General features: G+C 40.3%; 1 protein-coding gene across 1 annotated transcript in view; it reads right to left on the reverse strand.

Annotated features, from left to right (window-relative positions):
- STAG1 (stromal antigen 1) overlaps positions 1-24,767 on the reverse strand; it is a 788,714-nt gene that overhangs the window by 144,687 nt on the left and 619,260 nt on the right. Inside the window, exons 23-24 of the mRNA XM_053709754.1 lie at positions 13,354-13,482; positions 6,751-6,962 (exon numbers count right to left, since the gene is read on the reverse strand). Coding sequence (XP_053565729.1) covers positions 6,751-6,962; positions 13,354-13,482 — 341 coding nt within the window. The remainder of the gene's footprint in view (positions 1-6,750; positions 6,963-13,353; positions 13,483-24,767) is intronic.

Here is a 24,767-nt window from a genome sequence, read left to right on the forward strand (position 1 = left end):
ATAAGTCCTTTCTGGGGTCGACTATAGGAACTAATTTCTTAAATATAGGGGGAGGACAAAAGGTATGCCGGGCCTTTCCCACTCCTTATTTACTATGTCCGCCACCCGCTTGGGTATAGGAAAAACATCGGGGGGCACCGGAACCTCTAGGAACTTGTCCATCTTACCTAATTTCTCTGGAATGACCAAATTGTCACAATCATCCAGAATAGATAATACCTCCTTAAGTAGTGCGTGGAGATGTTGAAATTTAAATTTAAAAGTTACAATATCAGGTTCTGCTTGTTGAGAAATTTTCCCTGAATCTGAAATTTCTCCCTCAGACAAAACCTCCCTCCTGGCCCCTTCAGATAGGTGTGAGGGTATGTCAGAACAGATATCATCAGCGTCCTCTTGCTCTTCAGTTTTTAAAACAGAGCAATCACGCTTTCTCTGATAAGTAGGCATTTTGGAAAAAATGCATGCAATAGAATTATCCATTACAGCCATTAATTGTTGTATGGTAATAAGTATTGGCGCACTAGATGTACTAGGGGCCTCTTGTGTGGGCAAAACTGGTGTAGACACAGAAGGGGATGATGCAGTACCATGCTTACTCCCCTCATTAGAGGAATCATCTTGGGCAATATCATATCTATGGCATTATTATCCCTACTTTGTTTGGACATTATGACACAAATATATCACATATATTTAAATGGGGAGACACATTGGCTTTCATACGTATAGAACATCGTTATCTGATGGTTCAGACATGTTAAACAGGCTTAAACTTGTCAACAAAGCACAAAAAACGTTTTACAATAAAACCGTTACTGTCCCTTTAAATTTCAAACTGAACACACTTTATTACTGAATATGTGAAAAAGTATGAAGGAATTGTTCAAATTTCACCAAAATTTCACCACAGTAACTTAAAGCCTTAAAAGTATTGCACACCAAATTTGAAAGCTTTAACCCTTAAAATAACGGAACCGGGGCCGTTTTTACATTTAACCCCTATACAGTCCCAGGTATCTGCTTTGCTGAGACCCAACCAAGCCCAGAGGGGAATACGATACCAAATGATGCCTTCTATAAGCTTTTTCAGTGGTTCTTAGCTCCTCACACATGCATCTGCATGCCATGCTTTCCAAAAACAACTGCGCATTAGAGGCGCGAAAATGAGGCTCTGTCTATGACTAGAAAAGGCCCCCAGTGAAAAAGGTGTCCAATACAGTGCCTGCCGTTTTTAAAACAATCCCCAAGATTTAACAACTATTAAAAGTAATAATCTGCCAAATATACTTAGTAAAGTAATCGTTTTAGCCCAGAAAAATGTCTACCAGTTTTTTAAGCCCTAATGAAGCCCTTTATTCTTTTACTTAAACTAAGAAAATGGCTTACCGGTTCCCATAGGGAAAATGACAGCTTCCAGCATTACCGAGTCTTGTTAGAAATGTGTCATACCTCAAGCAGCAAAAGTCTGCTCACTGTTTCCCCCAACTGAAGTTAATTCCTCTCAACAGTCCTGTGTGGAAACAGCCATCGATTTTAGTAACGGTTGCTAAAATCATTTTCCTCTTACAAACAGAAATCTTCATCTCTTTCCTGTTTCAGAGTAAATAGTACATACCAGCACTATTTTAAAATAACAAACTCTTGATTGAAGAATAAAAACTACATTTAAACACCAAAAAACTCTAAGCCATCTCCGTGGAGATGTTGCCTGTACAACGGCAAAGAGAATGACTGGGGAAGGCGGAGCCTAGGAGGGATCATGTGACCAGCTTTGCTGGGCTCTTTGCCATTTCCTGTTGGGGAGGAGAATATCCCACAAGTAAGGATGACGCCGTGGACCGGACACACCTATGTTGGAGAAAGACTGAGATAGGAAAGCAAAACGGTTTGAGAGGCGCAGTGGGGATTGTACCCCACAAGTTCCCGATTGCTTAAAAGCCACCACTGCTCTACTGAAGAGACTGATGTGGGCTACGGCTAGACCCCAGGAAAGAGCAGAGCAAACCTACTCTGCTTTAAAACAATAAAATCTCGATTGCAGAACTTCTTATCAGACACCGAAAACTTCACCACCTCCTTGCAACGCAGGCAAAGAGAATGACTGGGGTTTGTGGGAAGGGAAGTGATACTCAACAGCTTTGCTGTGGTGCTCTTTGGCTTCTTCCTGCTGGCCAGGAGTGATATTCCCAACAGTAGTTAATGATAATCCGTGGACTCACCGTGTAATTCGAAAGAAATACAATACAACTATAGCATGTCCATAGAGAAGTTACATGATAACTCAGCCAAAAAGGGGTCCACAAAGTCCAAATACAGACTGTGATATAGCTGGTCTCTGGACTAATGGGTATAGATGAGAAACTTGGAAAGTTTGGAATCTGCTCAGGCTGCACTCTCCCTTCTCCTTCACCAGGTAGCAACTCTAGACAAAATCCAAAACAAAGAAAGGCCCCCGAAATAAGCACATCAGTAGGTTCACAACATTAGAAAGGAAAGAGCAAGCACGGGGTATTGACATTTGCGAGGAGCTCACCAATGTGCTTTTCACAGCTGGTGCTAGCTGATCCTTGGTACTGGAACTGGGTCGCAGCTAGTAGGAAATGGTCCATCTCATGTGGTTGCAGAATAATCAGATAGAAAGTTCAGATCATGGTATCTTATTAAAACATTTATTGTAAAAAAGGTAACAAAATAAAATTATAGAACTTTTCTTGCAATATTACACGATTTAAATTTGCTCTTTTATAAGAAAAGTTCTATGGTATAATTTTAATTTTGTTGCTACCTTTTTACAATAAATGTTTTAATACGATACCATGATCTGAACTTTCTATCTGAGCACTCTGCTACCATATGAGACGGACCGTCTCCTCCTACTAGTTGTGACCTAGTTCCAGTACCAAAAATCAGCTAGCTGGTCAGCTGTGATAACCAGCCTGCGCCCACAAGCACATTGGTGTGCTCCTTGCAAATTTGAGTACCCTGTGCTTGCTCTTTCCTTTCTAATGTTGTGAACCTACTAATGTGCACATTTCAGTGCCTCTCTTTGTTTTGGATTTTGACCACCAGATTATTGGACTTTATACAATATGCAAAACTTCACAATATTCCCTCAAACCTCCTGTCAACAGGCGCAGAAAAGGCCTTCGACAGGTTGGACTGGACCTTCTTGCATCTCACACTGCAGAAGTTCGGCATTCCAGACAAGTTACTTTCTAAGATCTTGGCACTATATTCTTCTCCGTCAGCTAAAATTAAAGTCAATGGTGTTCTCTCAGACACATTCACTATCAGAAAAGGCACGAGACAGGGGTGTCCTCTGTTACCCCTGCTATTTGTGCTCTATTTCCTGGCTTGGACGAATTGGAGTAGTCAAAATGACTCTCCTACCAAAAACATCTCCATATTTTCCAAACAGCCCCTATACCCTTACCTAAACCCTATATTCTCAAACTCCAGTCTATATTGAAATCCTGGAAAAGACAAAGAGACAAGAGGGCGCCAAAATGGTGTGATATCTTCAACCAAGGATATAAAGACAACAAGGCAAGAAACATACCCACATATTTCACAGCACTTCAACAGTGAAGGAGAGGCAGGCTGGACAATTAGAAGTCGGCCAGCAGACTTGTGTTATCCAAACAATCCTTACAATTCGAAATACGGCAGAAAAGGTAATCCAAGTGGTGGTTCAAGGAGGTTAAGTAGCCCAAATCAAACCAATGATTTCCCATACAAAACACTCAGCATCCCAGATGGTATAAGCACTCATAGAATAATAATTCGCAACTGTTGATTAATAAAAAGTCCAAGACTAGCATGTTCTTACATCCACTCTGGCGCTCCGAGTTATTTGTATCCTTGAAGGTGATAGAACAATGTACTATGTATTGAATTCCTACATCTGGCGTAAAAGACCTCATAGGCTGGCAAAACAAACACTATCTGCCAAAACACAAGGGGGGACTTGGAGTCCCGAACATGCAATCATACCGATACGCCAGAATCCTTAATAGATGCATCCTGAAAAATCTCCTAAACATTTCTTCAATTAACACCGTTGCCACAAAACTCTGACTTCCAGATAGGGAAGATATGACTACCCCCATCTACCCTAGACATCAATGGACTTGTTCAGATTTACTTACTGACATCTCAAAATTACTACCTTTTCCCCAACTTCTGTCCATAGAAGTAGTTTTTTTTCAACTCCTGGTTAAATATAATCAGCTAGCACACTTTCTCAGTACACATAAAATTTAAATCCTGCTTAATACGCCAACTATTATCTTTTGAGAAATTATGCAGCTCTGCTCACCCCCTTAAACACAGTCTCCCTTTTCTATAACATTTTAACCAAATCCCCACAAGACCACCTACCCTCCTATACCCATAAATGTCAAATAGAGTTACTGATACAATTCTCTAACAAAGAATGGAACAATATATTTTTCCACACAACTAAATCCTCACACTCATTATCTCCTAGAAACAAACTACAAATTTTCCCACAAGCCTCAGACCGTTGTTGGAGACAATGTAAACAAGTAGGCTCCATGTGTCACCTATGGTGGTCTTGCCATGAGAGCCAACAATTTTGGAAATTAGTAAGGATTCAGATAAATCAATTACTTAACAGTAACATCCCACTTAACCCTTTGTCTTATTCAACAACACTTTCAAACTCCAATTCAGCGCTCACATGACACTACTGCAAATAGCCATTAACACTGCTAAACAGTTAATCCCCCGACGATGGAAACAAGCTCATGTACCTACTATAGAGGAATGGAAAAACAAATTATGCTTACCAGATAATTTCCTTTCCTTCTTAAAATGAGGAAAGTCCACGGCTTCATTCATTACTTGTGGGGAATATAGAACCTGGCCACCAGGAGGAGGAATAGACACCCCAGCCAAAGGCTTAAAATACCTCCCCCACTCCCCTCATCCCCCAGTCATTCTTTGCCTTTCATCACAGGAGGATGGCAGAGAAGGAGTAGTCTCTTATGGAGGGTAGTACCCTTCGGTATGGGACTGGAGTTTTAATTAGTCTCGTCAGCCTCTCAGAGCATTGACAAATATTAGGGTCTGGAGATGCAGGGAGAGTCTTTATGCGAAACCATCCAGACTCTTATTAACAGCTCCTAAGCAATCAGTGTTGACGAGTTTCACTGCCTGCTTCAATAACTCAAGTCCATTTCAGGAGCGATGCTACAAGAATGGAAAGCACAACTCGCACAAAACATTGCATTAGAAAAATATTTTTATTTCTCCACCAACAAGCTCAATTTCTATTGTGAGATACTATTCCTATGGGAATCAAACCTCCCAACTCGACCACCACAAAACCCCTCCCTAATGCTGACCCCACACAGGATCCATCATAAACCCAAAGAAATCATGAATAAACCCTTTTTATCAATTGTCTACTTGCTGTAAATCTATATCTACCTTATTACACCTCCATATAAACTGTTAAAGAGAGTTCTAAGGAGATTGCCTACATCTCTATTTGTCCTTTTTGTTGCCCAATTTATACTTGTCTGTCTCCCTTTTCTTTCTCTCCTTTGCTTTCTTTCATAATCTAATTGAATTGTGATTTTACTTGTATGATACCTGCACCTGGCAAACTTTGAATTACTAGTATTATGAACAACAGTAAGACAATGTTTATCATTTCTCATGCTATAATTGTAATAGATATGCCTAGAGAAGTTATAGGGAGCCATGCAAGTAAAGTCACAGATTTAAAACACCCTACTGCCCCAGACCCTGTAGGATACAAGTAGCATCTGGGCAGGATATCCTTGGAATCTATGCATGCTGAGTAGAAAGTTTTATGCAGTGTAGATGCCAGAGCAGTAAGCCATGCAGGAGATGAAATGTTCCAACAAATGGATTTATTCAAACTTCTAGGGCATATTAGTAACCAAGTGCCCATTAGTAGCTAAATGTATATCATATATCCAATTTGAGAAGGAAAGCCAAAGAAAAGGCATATAGAAAACTAGCACTATCTACCGCAATTTTCGACTGTATTACACCTGATAAGTTTTTCTAATGCTAGAGAACGCTGCTAAATTACATTTATAAAGCTATTTCATATTTTCATACTAATTAAGAGTACTGAATTCCCTTACTTTTTTTTACAGAGATTAATTTATCCCCATAATCATAATTTTTGTGTGCGATTCCAATTATTGCTTTAAGCGTCTGCACCAAGTTATGTCTATATAATATAAAATGAATGTTGCTGCACAAACATTATGTTCTCTTAATTTCTAACCCATTACAACCCTCAAATAATCAAACACCTCAATTATTCACCTACTCCTGTGAGGCAAAGATAAAACTTTTTTTTTTTTTTTTTTTGGAGGTGAGAGATTAAAAGCTTGTGGAATGTTGGGTATCTTTGCCTACTCCTAGTGGCCAGGAGTTAAATTCCAAGGAGTAATGGCTCATGTACTGTCACCAGCTTATAAAAGAAATGTTTGTATTTAAAGTTTTAGTAGTAGAAAGAATTAGGGTGAGACACTTTTTTTTAAATCAGCCAAAGGTTTAAAAGGTGTGTGTGTATATATATATATATATATATATATATATATATATATATATATATATATATATATATATATACATACATACACACACACATGCAAGAGATATATAAAATGATAAAAAAAAAAAAAATGTTTACTAGGCTAAATCTTAATCTTGAAGACAAAAAATGCACAAGGATAAACTGACCTTCCAAACCTCTCTTCTTGTGTATAGGAGGTCGACCTTTCTTACTCCTCACAGAGGAGCTTTTGCTATTACTACCTCCACTATTTACAGATAGTCGGTCTTCATCTCCACCAGTAACCAATGAGTTCCTATAGGAGATAAGGGGGAGCCAAACATCTTCTCTTCTCTCCATCATCATTTGCTCAGTAAGGAATTTTTCCAGGTAAGCGTGTCTAACAAGAAAATACAGAATTAGAACATTATCATATACCTGTATACAGGGAACTATTCCAAACCATTAAAAAAAGCTGTGCAAAATGGTTTTCAGATACATCAGAATATCGGTTTAGTGTATGTGTGTGTATATATATATATGTGTATATATACCGTATTGTCCCGAGTATAGGCCGCACCTGATTATAAGCCGCACCCTTAAAGTTTGGTGCCATTTTAAAGAAATTACATTTTTAACTTAAAGAAAACATACACATTAGTAGAACAGTAAAACAGTATTTTATTTAATGAATAGGAACACATGTACCAGTATTTTTAACACTTTTGGTATGCTATATACCATACTCACAGAAATATTGAAAACTGTATTGAAAACTGTAAATAATGGAAAGGGAAAAGGACTAGACAATGAGACTAATGAGAACAGTCCTCACCCTCTCCCCTGCAAAACAATCAACAACATTAGCTAATGTTCTTAAGTCATCCCTTTGAGAAATTTTAGTCACTTTCACTGCCTGTCTCTCCACCAATACCGGTATTTTTCTACTACTTCCAATGCTTTCTACATCGCTATCACTATTTTCTTCATCATTCTCCTGATCAACTTCTTTCTGATCTTCCCACAATACATCATCTTCACTACCATCCAATGCATTTGACAGGCAACATTTTTTGAATCCTTTTATGATTGATTCTGAAGATATCATTGCCCATGCAGAAATAATCCTCTGACAAAGCAAAGCCACTGATGGTTTCTTAATTTTGCCGCTTGGTGTGAAGGCATGATCTCCAGCCACAAGCCATTCAGAATACTGCTGCCGTAGATTATCTTTAAATGGCTTGTTGACTACAACATCAAGCACTTGGAGTTGGGATGTCATACCCCCGGTATTACAACCAGATCGGATTTCAAGGATGCAATCTTACTTTTTACATCAGGTGTTAAATGTCCTTTAAAGGCATCCAATACCAGCATTGCTTTTTTCGCAAGAAGAGCACCAGGCCTACTCTTCCAAACAACTGATAGCCAATCATTCATCAGCTCCTTGCTCATCCATCCCTTTTCATGACATCTGACAATTAAGCCTCTTGGAAGACTTTCTTTCGGCATAGTTTTCCTTTTTAGTATTACATAAGGTGTGAGCTTATGACCATCAGCTGTAACAGATAACATTGCTGTTATACGTAGTTTTTCATTTCCTGTGGTCCTCATTAGAATGGATTTTGCTCCTTTTTGATCCACAGTTATATTACTTGGCATATCAAAGAAAACTGGAGTTTCGTCAGCATTTCCAATTTGGCTCAATGGATAGTTGTGCTTTTTCCTGAGCTCTATGACATACCGTTGGAATGCAAGCAGCTTTTCATTGTAGTCAACAGGTAGTCTTTGTGCTAGTGTTGTCCTGCGTCTTAGAGAGAGGCCATTTCTGAGCATAAATCTATGGCACCATCCAATGCTTGCTTTAAATTCATGGCTGGGAATATTTAATCCACTGGCAATTTCTAATGCCTTCAATTGTATGATTTTTCGGGTGACAGGCATTCCATTTTTTCTTTGTTCTTGAATGAAGGGAAGCACTGCTGCATCAACTTCACAATACCTGCCTTTCTTAGGCCCTCTGAACGATTTTCTTGTAGAAGCAGAGATTTCTAGTTTCTCCTGCATCAGCTTCCATCTGCGTACATTTTTCTCATCTACGTCGTATTTTCTGGCAGCTTCCCTATTTGCTTGTTTGTTCAGCGTATTTTAAGACTTTAATCTTAAAGTTTGAATCGTAACTTCACCTTTTCCCTTGGCTGGTCGAACTCCGAATCTCCACATGATCAGCCATATTCGTACCGTATTTTATGTTCGCTCCTGTACAAAAAACAATAACCTCATCCTCAATTCTCAGGCTTTTAGCCCCCTTTTCTTTACACCCCACCTACTTACCCTCTTAGCCCTAACTCCCTCACCTAGCTCCCTCCTTACCCTTTTTGCTCTTCCCTCACTCACACACAACCCCCTTATCACCCTCTCTCCTAACCCACTTTTTCTCAATCACAAACAGCTTCTGTCTCCTTACACTCTCAGCCTTACTCCTCACCCTCTCAGCCCCCTTACCCTCGTGCACCCCCTGATTACCGTATTTCAGCCCCCTCTCCCTCATACACCCCCTCCCTCCTAAACAGTCTCTCCTTTCACTCTCAGCATCCTTTTCTAATCTTATTCTTAAAAACATCCCCTCTCATCCTCACCCTCTCAGCCCCCCTATTTCCCTCACACACAGACCCCCTCCTTAATCTCTTAGCCTCCCTCCCTCAATGACAGTCTCCTTACACACAGCCCCCTCTTAACCCACTCAGCCTCCTTTCCTCACACAGTGCCCACAACTCACCCTATTACAGGTAACTACGGTACCTCCCCTCAGCCCTCCTCACCCTCTCAGCCCCCTAACTCTCAAATACAGACCCCCTCTTTCCATGACAGGTAAGGTAAGTCTCCTTACCCTCCCTCCCCCCCCACACACACAGCCCCCTCAGAACCACAGGCTGCCTACAACTCACCCTATTACAGATACGGTAACTATGGTACCTCAGTCCTCCTCTCCCTCTCAGCCCCCTATCTCCCTCAGTCACAGACCCCCTCCCTCCATGACAGGTAAGGTAAGTCTCCTTACCCTCCCTCCCCCCACACACACACAGCCCCCTCAGAACCACAGGCTGCCTACAACTCACCCTATTACAGATACGGTAACTATGGTACCTCAGCCCTCTTCTCCCTCTCAGCCCCCTATCCCCCTCAGTCACAGACCCCCTCCCTCCATGACAGGTAAGGTAAGTCTCCTTACCCTCCCTCCCCCCCCCACACACACAGCCCCCTCAGAACCAGAGGCTGCCCACAACTCACCCTATTACAGATACGGTAACTATGGTACCTCAGCCCTCCTCTCCCTCTCAGCCCCCTATCTCCCTCAGTCACAGACCCCCTCCCTCCATGACAGGTAAGGTAAGTCTCCTTACCCTCCCTCCCCCCACACACACACAGCCCCCTCAGAACCACAGGCTGCCCACAACTCACCCTATTACAGATACGGTAACTATGGTACCTCAGCCCTCCTCTCCCTCTCAGCCCCCTATCTCCCTAAGTCATAGACCCCCTCCCTCCATGACAGGTAAGGTAAGTCTCCTTACCCCCCCCCCCCCCACACAGCCCCCTCAGAACCACAGGCTGCCCACAACTCACCCTATTACAGATACCATAACTACCTCATCCATCCCCACCCTCTCAGCCCCCTATCTCCCTCAGTCACAGACCCCCCCCTCCATGACAGGTAAGGTCTCCTTAACCAACCACCCCCCCCCCACACACAGGCTTCCAATATCCACTCTGGTAAAAAAACTTAAAGGAGAATACAGTATACTGTAAAAACAATTCTTTATTCCATGGTGCTTGAAAAAAACACAAAAGAAAGGAAGACGTTTTTTAAACCAGTCTTCCTTTTTTATCCTGTTTTTTAATGTACCATGGAATAAAGAATCATTTACCGGTACTTGACTTTATGGTATTTGATTTTATTTTTACTATTATGCAATCTACCGTAGATTTCATTACAATCTACTGACCAGAGGCTCCCTTTGATGTACCGGTATCCACTTCTTCACCCGTTGCCAGCTAGCTGAGACCTTGCCTTCCAAAGGACATGTCCCCCAATGAGATCGTGATTGGACTGTGTATGACAGCTTGGACATTTATTGGATAAAACACCAATACCACGATCCTATTGGGGGGTGTCCTTAGTTAACCCGGCAACTCCGATAACCAAAGGTAGCATAAGGGACCCACCTCGAATACCGGTACCTCACCCGCGGCATTCAGAAGCCCTCCAAGCGGTGGTGAAGACAGTGATTGATCCCTAGCCGGCGTGTGTGTGATGTCACAGTGGGGGACGGGATGGAAAGAGCCAACTGCTTCAAATTCCTAGATGTCGGTGGGTGTGCTGCTAATTACAGGTCCGTTCAGGAGGCTGTCATCCGTGCCCGGTACACATCCAGTGAAAAACAAAAGGCAACAGAGATACCGGTACTTCTTAAAGGGATAGAGCCTCCGGTCATCATAGCCACCAAACAAAGTCAAGTCCGGCAGGTAACAGGTTTATCTGGGGAAGCGGATGTGGATGCTAGCAGGCTGTTTCTATTGCTGGCGATAAGTGTATTTACCGGTAACTGCCTCCTTACTTCTTATGCATAGCGGTTTTGTGTAAGACCCCGAGTATAGGCCGCATCCCTAATTTAAAGGCTTGCAGTAGGGGAAAAAAGTGCGGCCTATACTCGGGACAATACGGTATATATATATATATATATATATATATATATATATATATATATATATATATATATATATTATACATATTCTTTTTATTTCGCCATTCGAAACCTGTAATACACTTTGCATTGAAAACACTCACCAGGCTTGACTACTTGAAAACCCATTTTGGCCTGTACAAAATCAAACTTATCTTAAAGGATTACTTTCTGTTATATTTTTTAAGCTAAACAACTAACATATTAAAGTTAATAAACATTAATTAAAACCTACTGACCTATATTTTCTCCAAAACAAAGTTTCATAACGTTCTAAAAGTTATATCTTTTATTCGCCGATGATGTCACGTTATCCTGCCCACTATTTTCAGCACTGAGTGTTCAAGATACTTAAACCAATAACTTTGTGTTAAAAGCGCCATTTTGAAACCTAGGTATTGTAAACGGATTGGTACAGAGCAAAGGACACCCACGGAGTGGGTTTGGAAAACAATTAAATTTGCAGACAAGATTTCTGATATACGGTAGAGATATGTTAATGAAATGCTATTGATAAAAAGCGTATTTGGGGTAGTTAGTTAGTAACAGGCATAGAAAATATTTACTTACAGTGGCCCTTTAATAAAAAAAAAATGCAGATGCTCAATTCACATAATAAATAGAATGGTTATAAACACCACTTAAATCAGATTTTAAATGTTTAAATTAGTTAACAATTAAAATAACATTTTTAATTCCCTATATAATCCATTAATAATTTCACTGTCTATATATACATTTATATTTTATTATGAAAGAGCAGCAATATCATTTATGGCAAGGTATTAGCAACTCAACTCTGAGTTGTTGTTTTGTGGGTGTGACAGTGAAAGGAGAGGTGAAGTCCCCCACATCCAATCGCTTTCTTCATCCTGCCGCAACCACCTACGCAATATTTCCAAGATTCGCCCTTTTCTGAGCGCTAATACTACAAAGCAAATAATCCACTCCCTTGTTATTTCCCGACTTGACTACTTCAATAACCTACTTACTGGCCTTCCCCGTTCCCGCCTCTCCCCACTTCAATCCATCCTAAATGCCTCTGCCAGGCTAATCCACCTTTCCCGTTGCTCTGTATCTGCTGCACCTCTCTGCGAGTCCCTTCACTGGCTCCCCATTCACAGCAGAATTAAATTCAAAATCCTCACAATTACATAGAAAGCTCTCACTGCTCTCCATTACCTATCCTCTCTAATCAACAAGTATACTCCAGTCAGCCCACTAAGATCCAACAATGACCTGCTCCGTGCATCTTCGACCATCACCTCTTCCTATGCTAGACTGCAAGACTTCGGTCGTGCAGCACCTACCCCCTGAAACACTCTCCCTCACTCTGTCAGGCATGGCCCTAATCTTTTGTCCTTTAAATGCTACCTGAAGACTTTTTTTGTTCAGAGAAGCCTACCACCCAACTCAGTAATAAATTAATTTCAATTACCTAACATTTCCCTCATATAACTTTGCATTAACATCTTTCTCAATCTTGCAGTCCTCACCTCCTGTTTCTCAACCTCCTACCCTGCTAGATTGTAAGTTCCCACGGGAATAGGGCCCTCAATTCCTCCTGTATGTATTCGTAAAATGTTGTCTTGTCTCTTACAAGTTTGATGATATTTTTTTTTTAAATGAATTGTTACCATGGATAGCGCTGCAGAATATGTTGGTGCTTCATAAATAAAGTATAATAATAATAGTAATGTCTTGGGTGGATAATGTGAGGGAAACTGGGCGTGACTGGGCAGTTAGTGAGTGAGTCTGGGAAGTTTGTGCGTGCCTGGTTGATCTAAGCATGGGGCTAAGGGAATTTCTGCATATAGGGACTTATGGCTGAATCTGAGGGACAGAGCTCAGAATTAGGGGCTTTCCCTCTCAAATAGGGACAGTTGGGAGGTCTGCAATTTGACATACTAAAATATTTTTGCATAAGAAAGTTAACATGCACATTTTTGCCAATATTCACAATTCCCACAGGTCAATTGATAAACATATACACACCACCTTAAAGACATCTTTCAGACACATTTTAAGATGTCCTTTTACACTTACACAGTCTTCTTATCCTGACGAAGAAGCTTAGAAGAAAACTCACTGAGCACTTCTAGAAAAGCCAGATTTAGAGGAGGATACTCTAACCCTTTTGGATTTTGGTATTTGAAGGAGAACTCTATGCCATCCCTGAAAAACAGATAAGCACAAATTTAATCCTCACAGAATATTTTGGACATTCATAATTGCATTATTCATTCTATGTATCTTCACTTCTGTTATTCCTTAATGCACATATTAGTTACAAACACCTCAATGACAAAACAATAATGTAACAAATGCAATTCCATCAGTTAAAGATTTCCACTAATTTCTGAAGCTATCCTAAAAAACAAAAACAAAAAAAACAACACCAAAATATACAAATTTAGAGGATTCACATTTAAAAAACACAATTTATGCTTACCAGATAAATTCCTTTCCTTCCGGGAGTCCATGGCTTCATTCCTTACTGTTGGGAAATACAACACCTGGCCACCAGGAGGCGGCAAAGACACCCCAGCCAAAGGCTTAAATATCCCACCCACTTCCTCATTACCCCAGTCGTTCTGCCAAGGTAACAAGGAAATTAGGAGAAACATCAGGGTATAAATGGTGCCAGAAGAATAAGAAATATTAGGGAGCCACCCCTCAGACAAGAAAAAAGGTACGGGGGCCGTGGACTCTCCCAATCCAGAAGAAAAGGAATTTATCTGGTAAGCATGAATTATGTTTTCCTTCCAAAGATAGGGAGAGTCCACGGCTTTATTCCTTACTGTTGGGAAAACTATACTCAAGCTCTAGAGAAGACTGAATGAATAACAGGAGGGAACAAAAAAGAAGAGGCGGACCCTGAAAAACTTTTCTCCCGAAAGCTGCTTTAGCCGAAGCAAAAACATCAAACTTGTAAAATTTAAAAAAAAAAAAACATAATTTATGTAAGAACTTACCTGATAAATTCATTTATTTCATATTGGCAAGAGTCCATGAGCTAGTGATGTATGGGATATACAATCCTACCAGGAGGGGCAAAGTTTCCCAAACCTCAAAATGCCTATAAATACACCCCTCACCACACCCACAATTCAGTTTAACGAATAGCCAAGTAGTGGGGTGATAAAGAAAGGAGTAAAAAGCATCAACAAAGAAATTTGGAAATAATTGTGCTTTATACAGAAAAAATCATATCCACCATAAAAAGGGTGGGACTCATGGACTTTTCAATATGAAAGAAATGAATTTATTAGGTAAGTTCTTACATAAATTATGTTTTCTTTCATGTAATTGGCAAGAGTCCATGAGCTAGTGACGTATGGGATAGCAATACCCAAGATGTGGAACTCCACGCAAGAGTCACTAAAGAGGGAGGGATAAAATAAAAAGTCATTTTTCGCTGAAAAAAAATAATCCACAACCCAAAATATAAGTTTATTCTCATAAATGAAAGGAAAAACTTAAATCATAAGCAGAAGAATCAAACTGAAACTGCCTGAAGAACTATTCTACCAAAAACTGCTTCCGAAGAAGCAAATACAACAAAACGGTAGAATTTAGTAAATGTATGCAAAGAAGACAAAGTTGCTGCTTTGCAAATCTGAACAACTGAAGCTTCATTCTTAAAATCCCACGAAGTGGAGACTGATCTAGTAGAATGAGCTGAAATTCTCTGAGACGGGGCTTGACCCGACTCCAAATAAGCTTGAAGAATCAAAAGCTTAACCATACATATTTCAAAGCTCTTACCACATCCAAAGAATGTAAGGATCTCTCCAAAGAATTCTTAGGATTAGGACACAAGGAAGGGACAACAATTTCTCTATTAATGTTAGAATTCACAACCTTAAGTAAGAATTTAATTGAAGTCCGCAAAACCGCCTTATCCTGAAGAAAAAACAGAAAAGGAGATTCACAAGAGCGAGCAGATAATTCAGAAACTCTTCTAGCTGAAGAGATGGTCAAAAGTAACAACACTTTCCAAGAAAGTAGTTTAAATGTCCAAAGATTGCATAGGCTCAAATGGAGGAGCCTGTAAAGCCTTCAAACCCAAATTAAGACTCCAAGGAGGAGATATTGATTTAATGACAGGCTTGATACGAACCAAAGCTTGTACAAAAACAGTGAACATCAGGAAGCTTAGCAATCTTTCTGTGAAATAAAACAGAAAGAGCAGAGATGTGTCCCTTCAAGGAACTTGCAGACAACCCCTTATCCAAACCATCCTGAAGAAACTGTAAAATTCTAGGAATTCTGAAAGAATGGCAAGAGAATTTATGAGAAGAACACCATGAAAAATAAGTCTTCCAAACTCGATAATCTATCTAGAAACAGATTTACGAGTCTGTAAAATAGTATTAATCAATGAGTCAGAGAAACCTCTATGACTAAGCACTAGGCGTTCAATTTCCATAGCTTAAAATTGAATGATTTGAGATCCTAATGGAAAAACGGACCTTGAGACAGAAGGTCCGGCCTTAATGGAAGTGGCCAAGGTTGGCAACTGGACATCCGAACAAGATACGCATACCAAAACTTGTGAGGCCATGCTGGAGCCACCAGCAACACAAACGATTGCTCCATGATGATTTTGGAGATCACTCTTGGAAGAAGAACTAGAGGCGGGAAAATATAAGCAGCTTGATAACACCAAGGAAGAGTCAACGCATCCATTGCTTCCGCCTGAGAATCCCTGGACATGGACAGGTACCTGGGAAGTTTCTTGTTTAGATGAGAAGCCATCAGATCTATTTCTGGAAGACCCCACATCTGAACAACCTAAGAAAACACATCTGGATGGAGGGACCACTCCCCGGGTGTAAAGTATGAAGGCTGAGATAATCCACTTCCCAATTGTCTATACCTGGGATATGAACCGCAGAAATTAGACAGGAGCTAGATTCCACCCAAGCAAGTATCCGAGATACTTCTTTCATGGCTTGGGGACTGCGAGTTCCACCCTGAAGATTGACATATGCCACAGTAGTGATATTGTCTGAAAACAAATGAACGGTTCTCTCTTCAACAGAGGCCAAATCTGAAGAGCCCTGAAAATCGCATGGAGTTCCAAAATATTGATTGGTAATCTCGCCTCTTGAGATTTCCAAACCCCTTGTGCTGTCAGAGATCGCCAAACAGCTCCCCAACCTGAAATACTCTGTTGTGATCACAGTTCAGGTTGGACGAACAAAAGAGGCCCCTAGAACTATACGATGGTGATTTAACCACCAAGTCAGAGATAGTCGAACATTAGGATTTAAGGATATTAATTGTGATATCTTTGTATAATCCCTGCACCATTGGTTCAGCATACAAAGCTGGAGAGGTCTCATATGAAAACGAGCAAAGGGGATCACGTCCGATGCTGCAGTCATGAGACCTAAAACTTCCATGCACATAGCTACTGAAGGGAATGACTGAGACTGAAGGTTCCGACAGGCTGAAACCAATTTTAAACGTCTCTTGTCTGAGTCATGGACACTGAATCTATCTGAAAACCTAAAAAGGAGAATCAAAGAACTTTTTGGTAAATTGATCCTCCAACCATGTTTTCCAAGAAACAACACTAGTTGATTAGTGTGAGATTCTGCAGAATGTAAAGACTGAGCTAGTACCAAGACATAGTCCAAATAAGGAAACACCGCAATACCCTGCTCTCTGATTAAGAGTAGGGCACCGAGAACCTTTGAAAATATTCTTGGAGCTGTCGCTAGGCCAAAAGGAAGAGCGACAAATTGGTAATGCTTGTCAAGAAAAGAGAATCTCAGAAACTGATAATGATCTGGGATGAATCGGAATATGAATATTTGTATCCTGTAAGTCTATTGTGGACATATAATGCCTGTGCTGAACAAAAGGCAGAATAGTCCTTATACTCACCATTTTGAAAGTTGGTACATTTAAGTAACTATTCAAAATTTACAGATCCAGAACTGGTCTGAATGAACTTTCTTTCTTTGGGACAATGAATAGATTTGAATAAAACCCCAAACCCTGTTCCTAAAACGGAACCGGCATGATTACCCCTGAAAACTCCAGGTCTGAAACACACTTCAGGAAAGCCTGAGACTTTACTGGATTTGCTGGGATGCGTGAGAGAATATTTTCTCACAGGAGGTCTTACTCTGAATCCTAATTGGTACCCCTGAGAGACAATACTCAGAATCGATTGATTTTGGACAGAATTGGTCCAAAAATCCTTGAAAAATCTTAATCTGCCCCCTACCAGCAGAGCTGGAATGAAGGCCGCACCTTCATGCGGGACTTGGGGGCTGGCTTTGGATTTATTCCAATATGAAGGTTTCCAACTGGAAACAGGTTCCTTGGGGGGGGGGGGAAGGATTAGGTTTCTGTTCATTAATTTGTCGAAAGCTTTAGATTTACCCTTAGGTCTTTTATCCTGAGGCAAAAAAACTCCCTTCCCCCCAGTGACAGTTGAAATAATCAAATCCAACTGAGAACCAAATAACTTATTACCTTGGAAAGAAAGATAGCAATCTAGACTTAGAAGTCATGTCAGCATTCAAAGATTTAAGCCACAAAGCTCTTCTAGCTAAAATAGCTAAAGACATAGATTTAACATCACAAATAAAATGATTGTTGCGCTAAATTTTCCAACCAAAAGGTTGATTGCAGCTGCAACATCAGCCAAAGAAAATGCAGGCCTGAGAAGATGACCAGAATATAAATAGGCTTTCCTTAGATAAGATACAAGTTTCCTATCTAAAGGATCTTTAAAAGAAATACTATTTTCCATAGAAATAGTAGTACATTTAGCAAGAGTAGAGACAGCCCCATTAACTTTGGGGATCTTTTCCCAAAACTCCAAAGTAACTGCTGGCAAGAGATACAATTTTTTAAACCTTGAAGAAGGAAAAAAAAAAGTACCAGGCCTATTCCATTCCTTAGAAATCATATCAGAAATAGGATCAGGAACTGGAAAAACCTCTGGAGTAACCACAGGAGGTTTATAAACAGAATTTAAACGTTTACTAGTTTTAATATCAAGAGGACTAGTTTCCTCAATATCCAATGTAATCAACACTTCTTAACAAAAAACGAATATACTCCATTTAAAATAAATAAGTAGATTTGTCAGTGTCAATATCTGAGGAAGGATCTTCTGAATCAGATAGATCCTCATCAGAGGAGGATAATTCAGTATGTTGTCGGTCATTTGAAATTTCATCAACTTTATGAGAAGTTTTATAAGACCTTTTACGTTTATTAGAAGGCGGGATAGCAGACAAAGCCTTCTGAATAGAATCAGCAATAAATTCTTTTAAATTCACAACATTAGATGTTGAAGGAACAGCAACAGGCAATGTACTATTACTGATGGACACATTCTCTGCATGTAAAACTTTATCATGACAACTATTACAAACCACAGCTGGAGATATAAACTCCACAAGTTAATAACAAATGTACTTAGCTTTGGTAGAATTGTTATCAGGCAGTAGGATTCCAACAGTGATTTCTGAGACAGGATCTGATTGAGACATCTTGCAAATGTAAGAGAAAAAACAATATATAAAGCAAAATTATCAATTTCCTTATATGGCAGTTTCGGGAATGGGAAAAAAATGCAAACAGCATAGCCCTCTGATAGAGAAAAAAGGCAAGAGGCATATAGGTATGGGGTTTTAAATAATAAAAATATTTGGCACCAAGTATGACGCACAACACAAACAAAAAATTTTTTGGGGCGCTAACAACATACGGAAATGACACACTCGAGTCATTGAAGACGCAGCCCAGTGAAAGGACTCAGCCCCGACTAAGACGCCTGAAATGACAAATTTGCGTCATCGAACATAACTTCACAGCAAAAAAAAAACTTGCGCCAAAAATGACGCAATATACTTTGGCATTTTACGCCCTCGCAAGCCTAATTCTGCCCGTGAAACTTTAAAATGACAGTCAACTGAAAAAAAGACTATACCCCAGGTAATTCCCAGATATGAAACTGACAGTCAGCAAAAGGAAATATACTGAAACCTGAATCATGGCAAATATAAGTACAATACATATATTTAGAACTTTATATAAATACATAAAGTGCCAAACCATAGCTGAGTGTGTCTTAAGTAATGAAAACATACTTACCAAAAGACACCCATCCACATATAGCAGATAGCCAAACCAGTACTGAAACAGTTATCAGTAGAGGTAATGGAATATGAGAGTATATCGTCTATCTGAAAAGGGAGGTAGGAGATGAATCTCTACGACCGATAACAGAGAACCTATGAAATAGATCCCCATGAGGAAAACCATTGCATTCAATAGGTGATACTCCCTTCACATCCCTCTGACATTCACTGTACTCTGAGAGGAATTGGGCTTTAAAATGCTGAGAAGCGCATAACATAGAAATCTTAGCACAAACTTATTTCACCACCTCCATAGGAGGCAACATTTGGAAACCGGATTGTGGGTGTGGTGAGGGGTGTATTTATAGGCATTTTGAGGTTTGGGAAACTTTGCCCCTCCTGGTAGGATTGTATATCCCATACGTCACTAGCTCATGGACTCTTGGCAATTACATGAAATTAAAGTATGTAAGGAGGACCAGGTCGCAGCCTGATCCATAGAAGCCTCGTTCTTAAAGGCCCAGGAGGAAGCCACTGCTCTGGTAGAATAAGCCGTTATCCTCAGGAGGCTGATGTCCCGCTGTCTCATAAGCTAAGCGGATGACAATCCTAAACCAGAAAGACAGGGAAGTAGTAGTAGCCTACTGCCCCTTACGCTTCCCTGAATAGACAACAAATAAAGAGGAAGATTGTCTAAACTCCTTGGTAGCCTGAAGATAAAACTTCAAGGCCCGGACAACATCTAAATTGTGAATCAACGGTTCCTTCGAAGGAGGAGGATTAGGACACAAGGAAGGCACAATAATCTCTTGATTGATGATGCGGTATGACATCACCTTAGGTAGAAAACCTAATTTAGTGCGTCAAACTGCCTTATCTGCATGAAAAACCAGATAAGGGGGCTAACATTGCAAAGCAGAAATCTCAGAAACTCTGCGCGCAGAGGCTATAGCCAACAAAAAGCTAACATTCCAAGATAACAATTTAATGTCAACAGAATGCATAGGCTCAAATGGAGCCTATTGCAAAACATGAAGAACAAGATTCAGGCTCCAAGATGCAGCCCCAGATCTAAACACAGGTCTAATCCTGATCAGAGCCTTAACAAAAGACTGCACATCTGGAAGCTCCCTATGACGAAAGGCAAAGAATGACTGGGGTAATGAGAAAGTGGGTGGGATATTTAAGCCTTTGGCTGGGGTGTCTTTGCCTCCTCCTGGTCGCCAGGTGTTGTATTTCCCAACAGTAAGGAATGAAGCCGTGGACTCTCCCTATCTTAGGAAGGAAATCTTTGTTTTCAGTCTTAAAATAGTGTGACTTGTTTTCGTCTTAGTTTTTAATGTACTTTAAAGGAATGCGAAACCCACATTTTTTTCTTCAATTCAGATAAAACGTCAACTTTCTAATTTACTACAATTATATTTTCTTTGTTTTCTTGGTATCTTTATTTGAAAAAGCAGGAATGTAAGCTTAGGAGTCGGACCATTTGTTTCGCTCAGCACCTTGGGTAGCGCTTGCTGATTGGATTTAAGGAGTGGATTGAAGTAGACTGCAGGCAGCCTGAAGCTTCTCCCTGCCTTGATCTGCAAGATAGATACGCAAATTCATCCTTGTGTTGGGGATGAGGGAACTCTTTTCCATATTTAATTTCCAGCTATGCGTCTGAAGATACCAGAGTAACTTCTCCATGTGAGATGCCGCTAAATGTAAAGATGATGCCTGAACCAAGATGTTGTTAAAGTATGGTGCCACCACAATACCCTGTAGCCCGATTACAGCAAGGAGCACTTTTGTAAGGATACTGGGAGCCACAGCTAAACCAAGTGGAAGAGCTATAAACTGTAATGCTTGACCAAGAAAGCAAAAAGTAGGAACTGGTAATGATCTCAGAGAATAGATAGATATCTATGGTGGTCATTAATTGACCCTCCATTTTAAATAGACTTGATACAACCCTTCTCCCCTCTCTGCCAGCAACAACTCCCATAGATACCAGATCCTACACAGCGTAAGAAACTGGTCTTCAACCAGATTCCCTGAAATCCGTGAAAGAAAAAATCTGCCTCTTGTTGGGCTAGATAGGAAACCTTTTATACAAAGTCCAGGACCCAAGGGCCCTGAATGGACTGTGCCCAGACTTCATGAAATAGATAATCTGCCCCCTATGTGACCTGATCCTAGGTCAGGTGCCAACCCTTCATGCTGGCTAATAGTCTGAGTCCATTTCTTGGGCTGTTGGTTTTGTTCCACCTGGGTGTAACTTCCAGGTACTCCTGGGCATTTCAGACTTGTTGTTGGAACACTCTTCAGAGTCTAAAGTGTGAGCAGCCGCATCTGTATTCAAAGTCAAAGTCTTTAACTTGTTATCAAGCAAGCTAACCACTAAACCACACCTGCTCGTTCTGGCGATAGGGGCGAAAATGTCCCATAGGACACCCCTTAGAATTCATATCCTGCGTTAGGAAGAGCCCTTACCTCCAGAGACAGTGGAAATTATATATTGAGGCCCAGCTCAAATAAGGATTTTCCCTTAAAGGCCAAATATAGAACACTAGACTTGGAAACCATGTCCACTGACCAAGACTTTAGTCAGAGAGCCCTTCTAGTTAGCACAGCAAATCTATTGGCATTAGGAGGGATAATATGAAAAATGGGGTCACAAATTAAGGAATTGGTCATTTTAGGGCCTGAATACACTCTGAAAATCTCCCAAAAGGGAATCATTACCGAAATTAGATCAGATAATGAAGTCACTCCAAAATGTGTTAGCTTAAAGGGATATTCCAGCCAAAATTGGAAACATGCTGGGTGTATTTCAGTATTGAACAGAAGAAATTTTGTAATATACATGCATTAGCAAAAAACATAATTTATGTAAGAACTTACCTGATAAATTCTTTCATGTAATTGGCAAGAGTCCATGAGCTAGTGACGTATGGGATATACAATCCTACCAGGAGGGGCAAAGTTTCCCAAACCTCGAAATGCCTACAAATACACCCTTCACCAAACCCACAATTTAGTTTAACGAATAGCCAAGTAGTGGGGTGACAAAATAAGAAGCAGAAAAGCATACAAAAAGAGGAACTGGAAAAATAATTGTGCTTTTATACAAAAAATATAACCACCATAAAAAGGGTGGGCCTCAATAAGAAAGAAATGAATTTATCCGGTAAGTTCTTACATAAATTATGTTTTCTTTCATGTAATTGACAAGAGTCCATGAGCTAGTGACGTATGGGATAGAAATACCCAAGTTGTGGGAGACCACAGAAGAGTCACTAGAAAGGGAGGGATAAAATAAAAACAGCTATTTCCGCTGAAAAAATTAAATCCACAAAAAAATAAGTCTCTTATAAATTTCAAGAAAAAAAACCTTAAATCATAAGCAGAAGAATCAAACTGAGACAGCTGTCTGAAGAACTTTTCAAAATCAAAATGGTAAAATGTAGTAAATGTATGCAAAGAAGACCAAGTTGCTGCTTTGCAAATCTGATCAACCGAAGCTTCATTCTTAAAAGCCCAAGAAGTGCCGACTGATCTAGTAGAATGAGCTGTAATCCTCTGAGGTGGAGACTGTCCCGCCTCTTAATAAGCCTTGTGAATAAAAAGCTTTAACCAAGATGCCAAAGAAATGGCAGAGGCTTTCTGACCTTTCCTAGGACCAGAAAAACAACAAACAGACTAGAAGTCTTCCTGAAATCTTTAGTAGCTTCGACATATTTCAAAGCTCTTACAACATCCAAAGAATGTAAAGATCTTTCAAGAGTATTCTTGGGATTAGGACACAAGGAAGGAGCAACAATTTCCCTACTAATGTTAGAATTCACAACCTTAGGAAGAAATTTAAACGACGTCCGCAAAACAGCCTTATCCTGATGGAAAATCAGAAAAGGAGACTCACAAGAGAGAGCAGACAATTCAGAAACTCTTCTAGCTGAAGAGATAGCCAAAAGAAACAACACTTTCCAAGGAAGTAGTTTAATATCCAAAGAATGCATAGGCTCAAAAGGAGGAGCCTGCAAAGCCTTCAAAACCAAAATTAAGACTCCAAGGAGGAGAGATTGATTTAACAACAGGCTTGATACAAACCAAAGCCTGAATAAAGCAGTGAATATCAGGAAGTTTAGCAATCTTTCTATGAAACAAAAAAGGAAGAGCAGAGATTTGTCCCTTCAAGGTACTTGCAGACAAACCTTTATCCAAACCATCCTGAAGAAACTGTAAAATTTTAGGAATCCTAAAAGAATGCCAAGAGAATTTAGGAGAAAAACACCATCCTTAAAACAGACTTACGAGCCTGTAGCATAGTATCAATCACTGAGTCGGAGAAACCTCTATGACTAAGTACTAAGCGTTCAATTTCCATACCTTCAAAATTAGCGATTTGAGATCCTGAAAAAAAACCCGGCCCTTCAAGAAAATGGCCAAAGTTGGCAACAGACATCCGGACAAGATCCGCATACCAAACCTGTGAGGCAATGCTGGTGCTGTCAGAAACACATGCGATTGTTCCAATATGATCTTGGAGATCATCCTTGGAAGAAGAACTAGAGAAGGAAAAATGTAAGCAGGTTGGTAAAACCAAGGAACTGCTAACGCATCCAGCATCTCCGCCTGAGGATCCCTGGACCTGGAAAGGTACCTGGGAAGTTTCTAGTTTAGATGAAAAGCCATCAGATCTATTTCGGGGAGACCACACATCTGTACAATCTGACAAAATAAATCTGGATGGAGAGACCACTCCCCTGGATGCAAAGACTGACGACTAAGATAATCCGCTTCCAAATTGTCTACACCTGGGATATGTATCGCAGAAATAAGACAGGAGTTGGATTCCACACAAGAAAGTATACAAGATAATTCTTTCATCGCTAAAAGACTGCGAGTCCCCCCTTGATGATTGATAATGCCACAGTTGTGATATTGTCTGAAAACAAATGAATAATTCTCTCTTTAATAGCGGCCAAGCCTGAAGAGCCCTGAAAGTAACACTGAGTTCTAAAATATTGATTGGTAACCTCGCCTCTTGAGGATTACAAACTCCTTGTGCTGTCAGAGACCCCCAGACAGCTTCCCAACCTGTGAGACTTGCATCTGTTGAAATCAGTGTCCAGGACGAACAAAAGAGGCCCCTTGAATAAACCGATGGACTAACCACCAGGACAGAGAGTTAAATGTTGGGATTTAAGTATATCAACTGTAATATCAGAGTATAATCCCTTATGGGACAGTATCGTCCAACAATAGAGATACAAATATAATACAGCAGCCCAGAGCGGGGGTACTCACAAGAGTAGCGGCATAAACGTATGCCTCACAGCGCAGGACGGGACCTTTAGTCGC

This window comes from Bombina bombina, chromosome 4 (assembly GCF_027579735.1).
Source record: "Bombina bombina isolate aBomBom1 chromosome 4, aBomBom1.pri, whole genome shotgun sequence".
Taxonomy (NCBI): domain Eukaryota; kingdom Metazoa; phylum Chordata; class Amphibia; order Anura; family Bombinatoridae; genus Bombina; species Bombina bombina.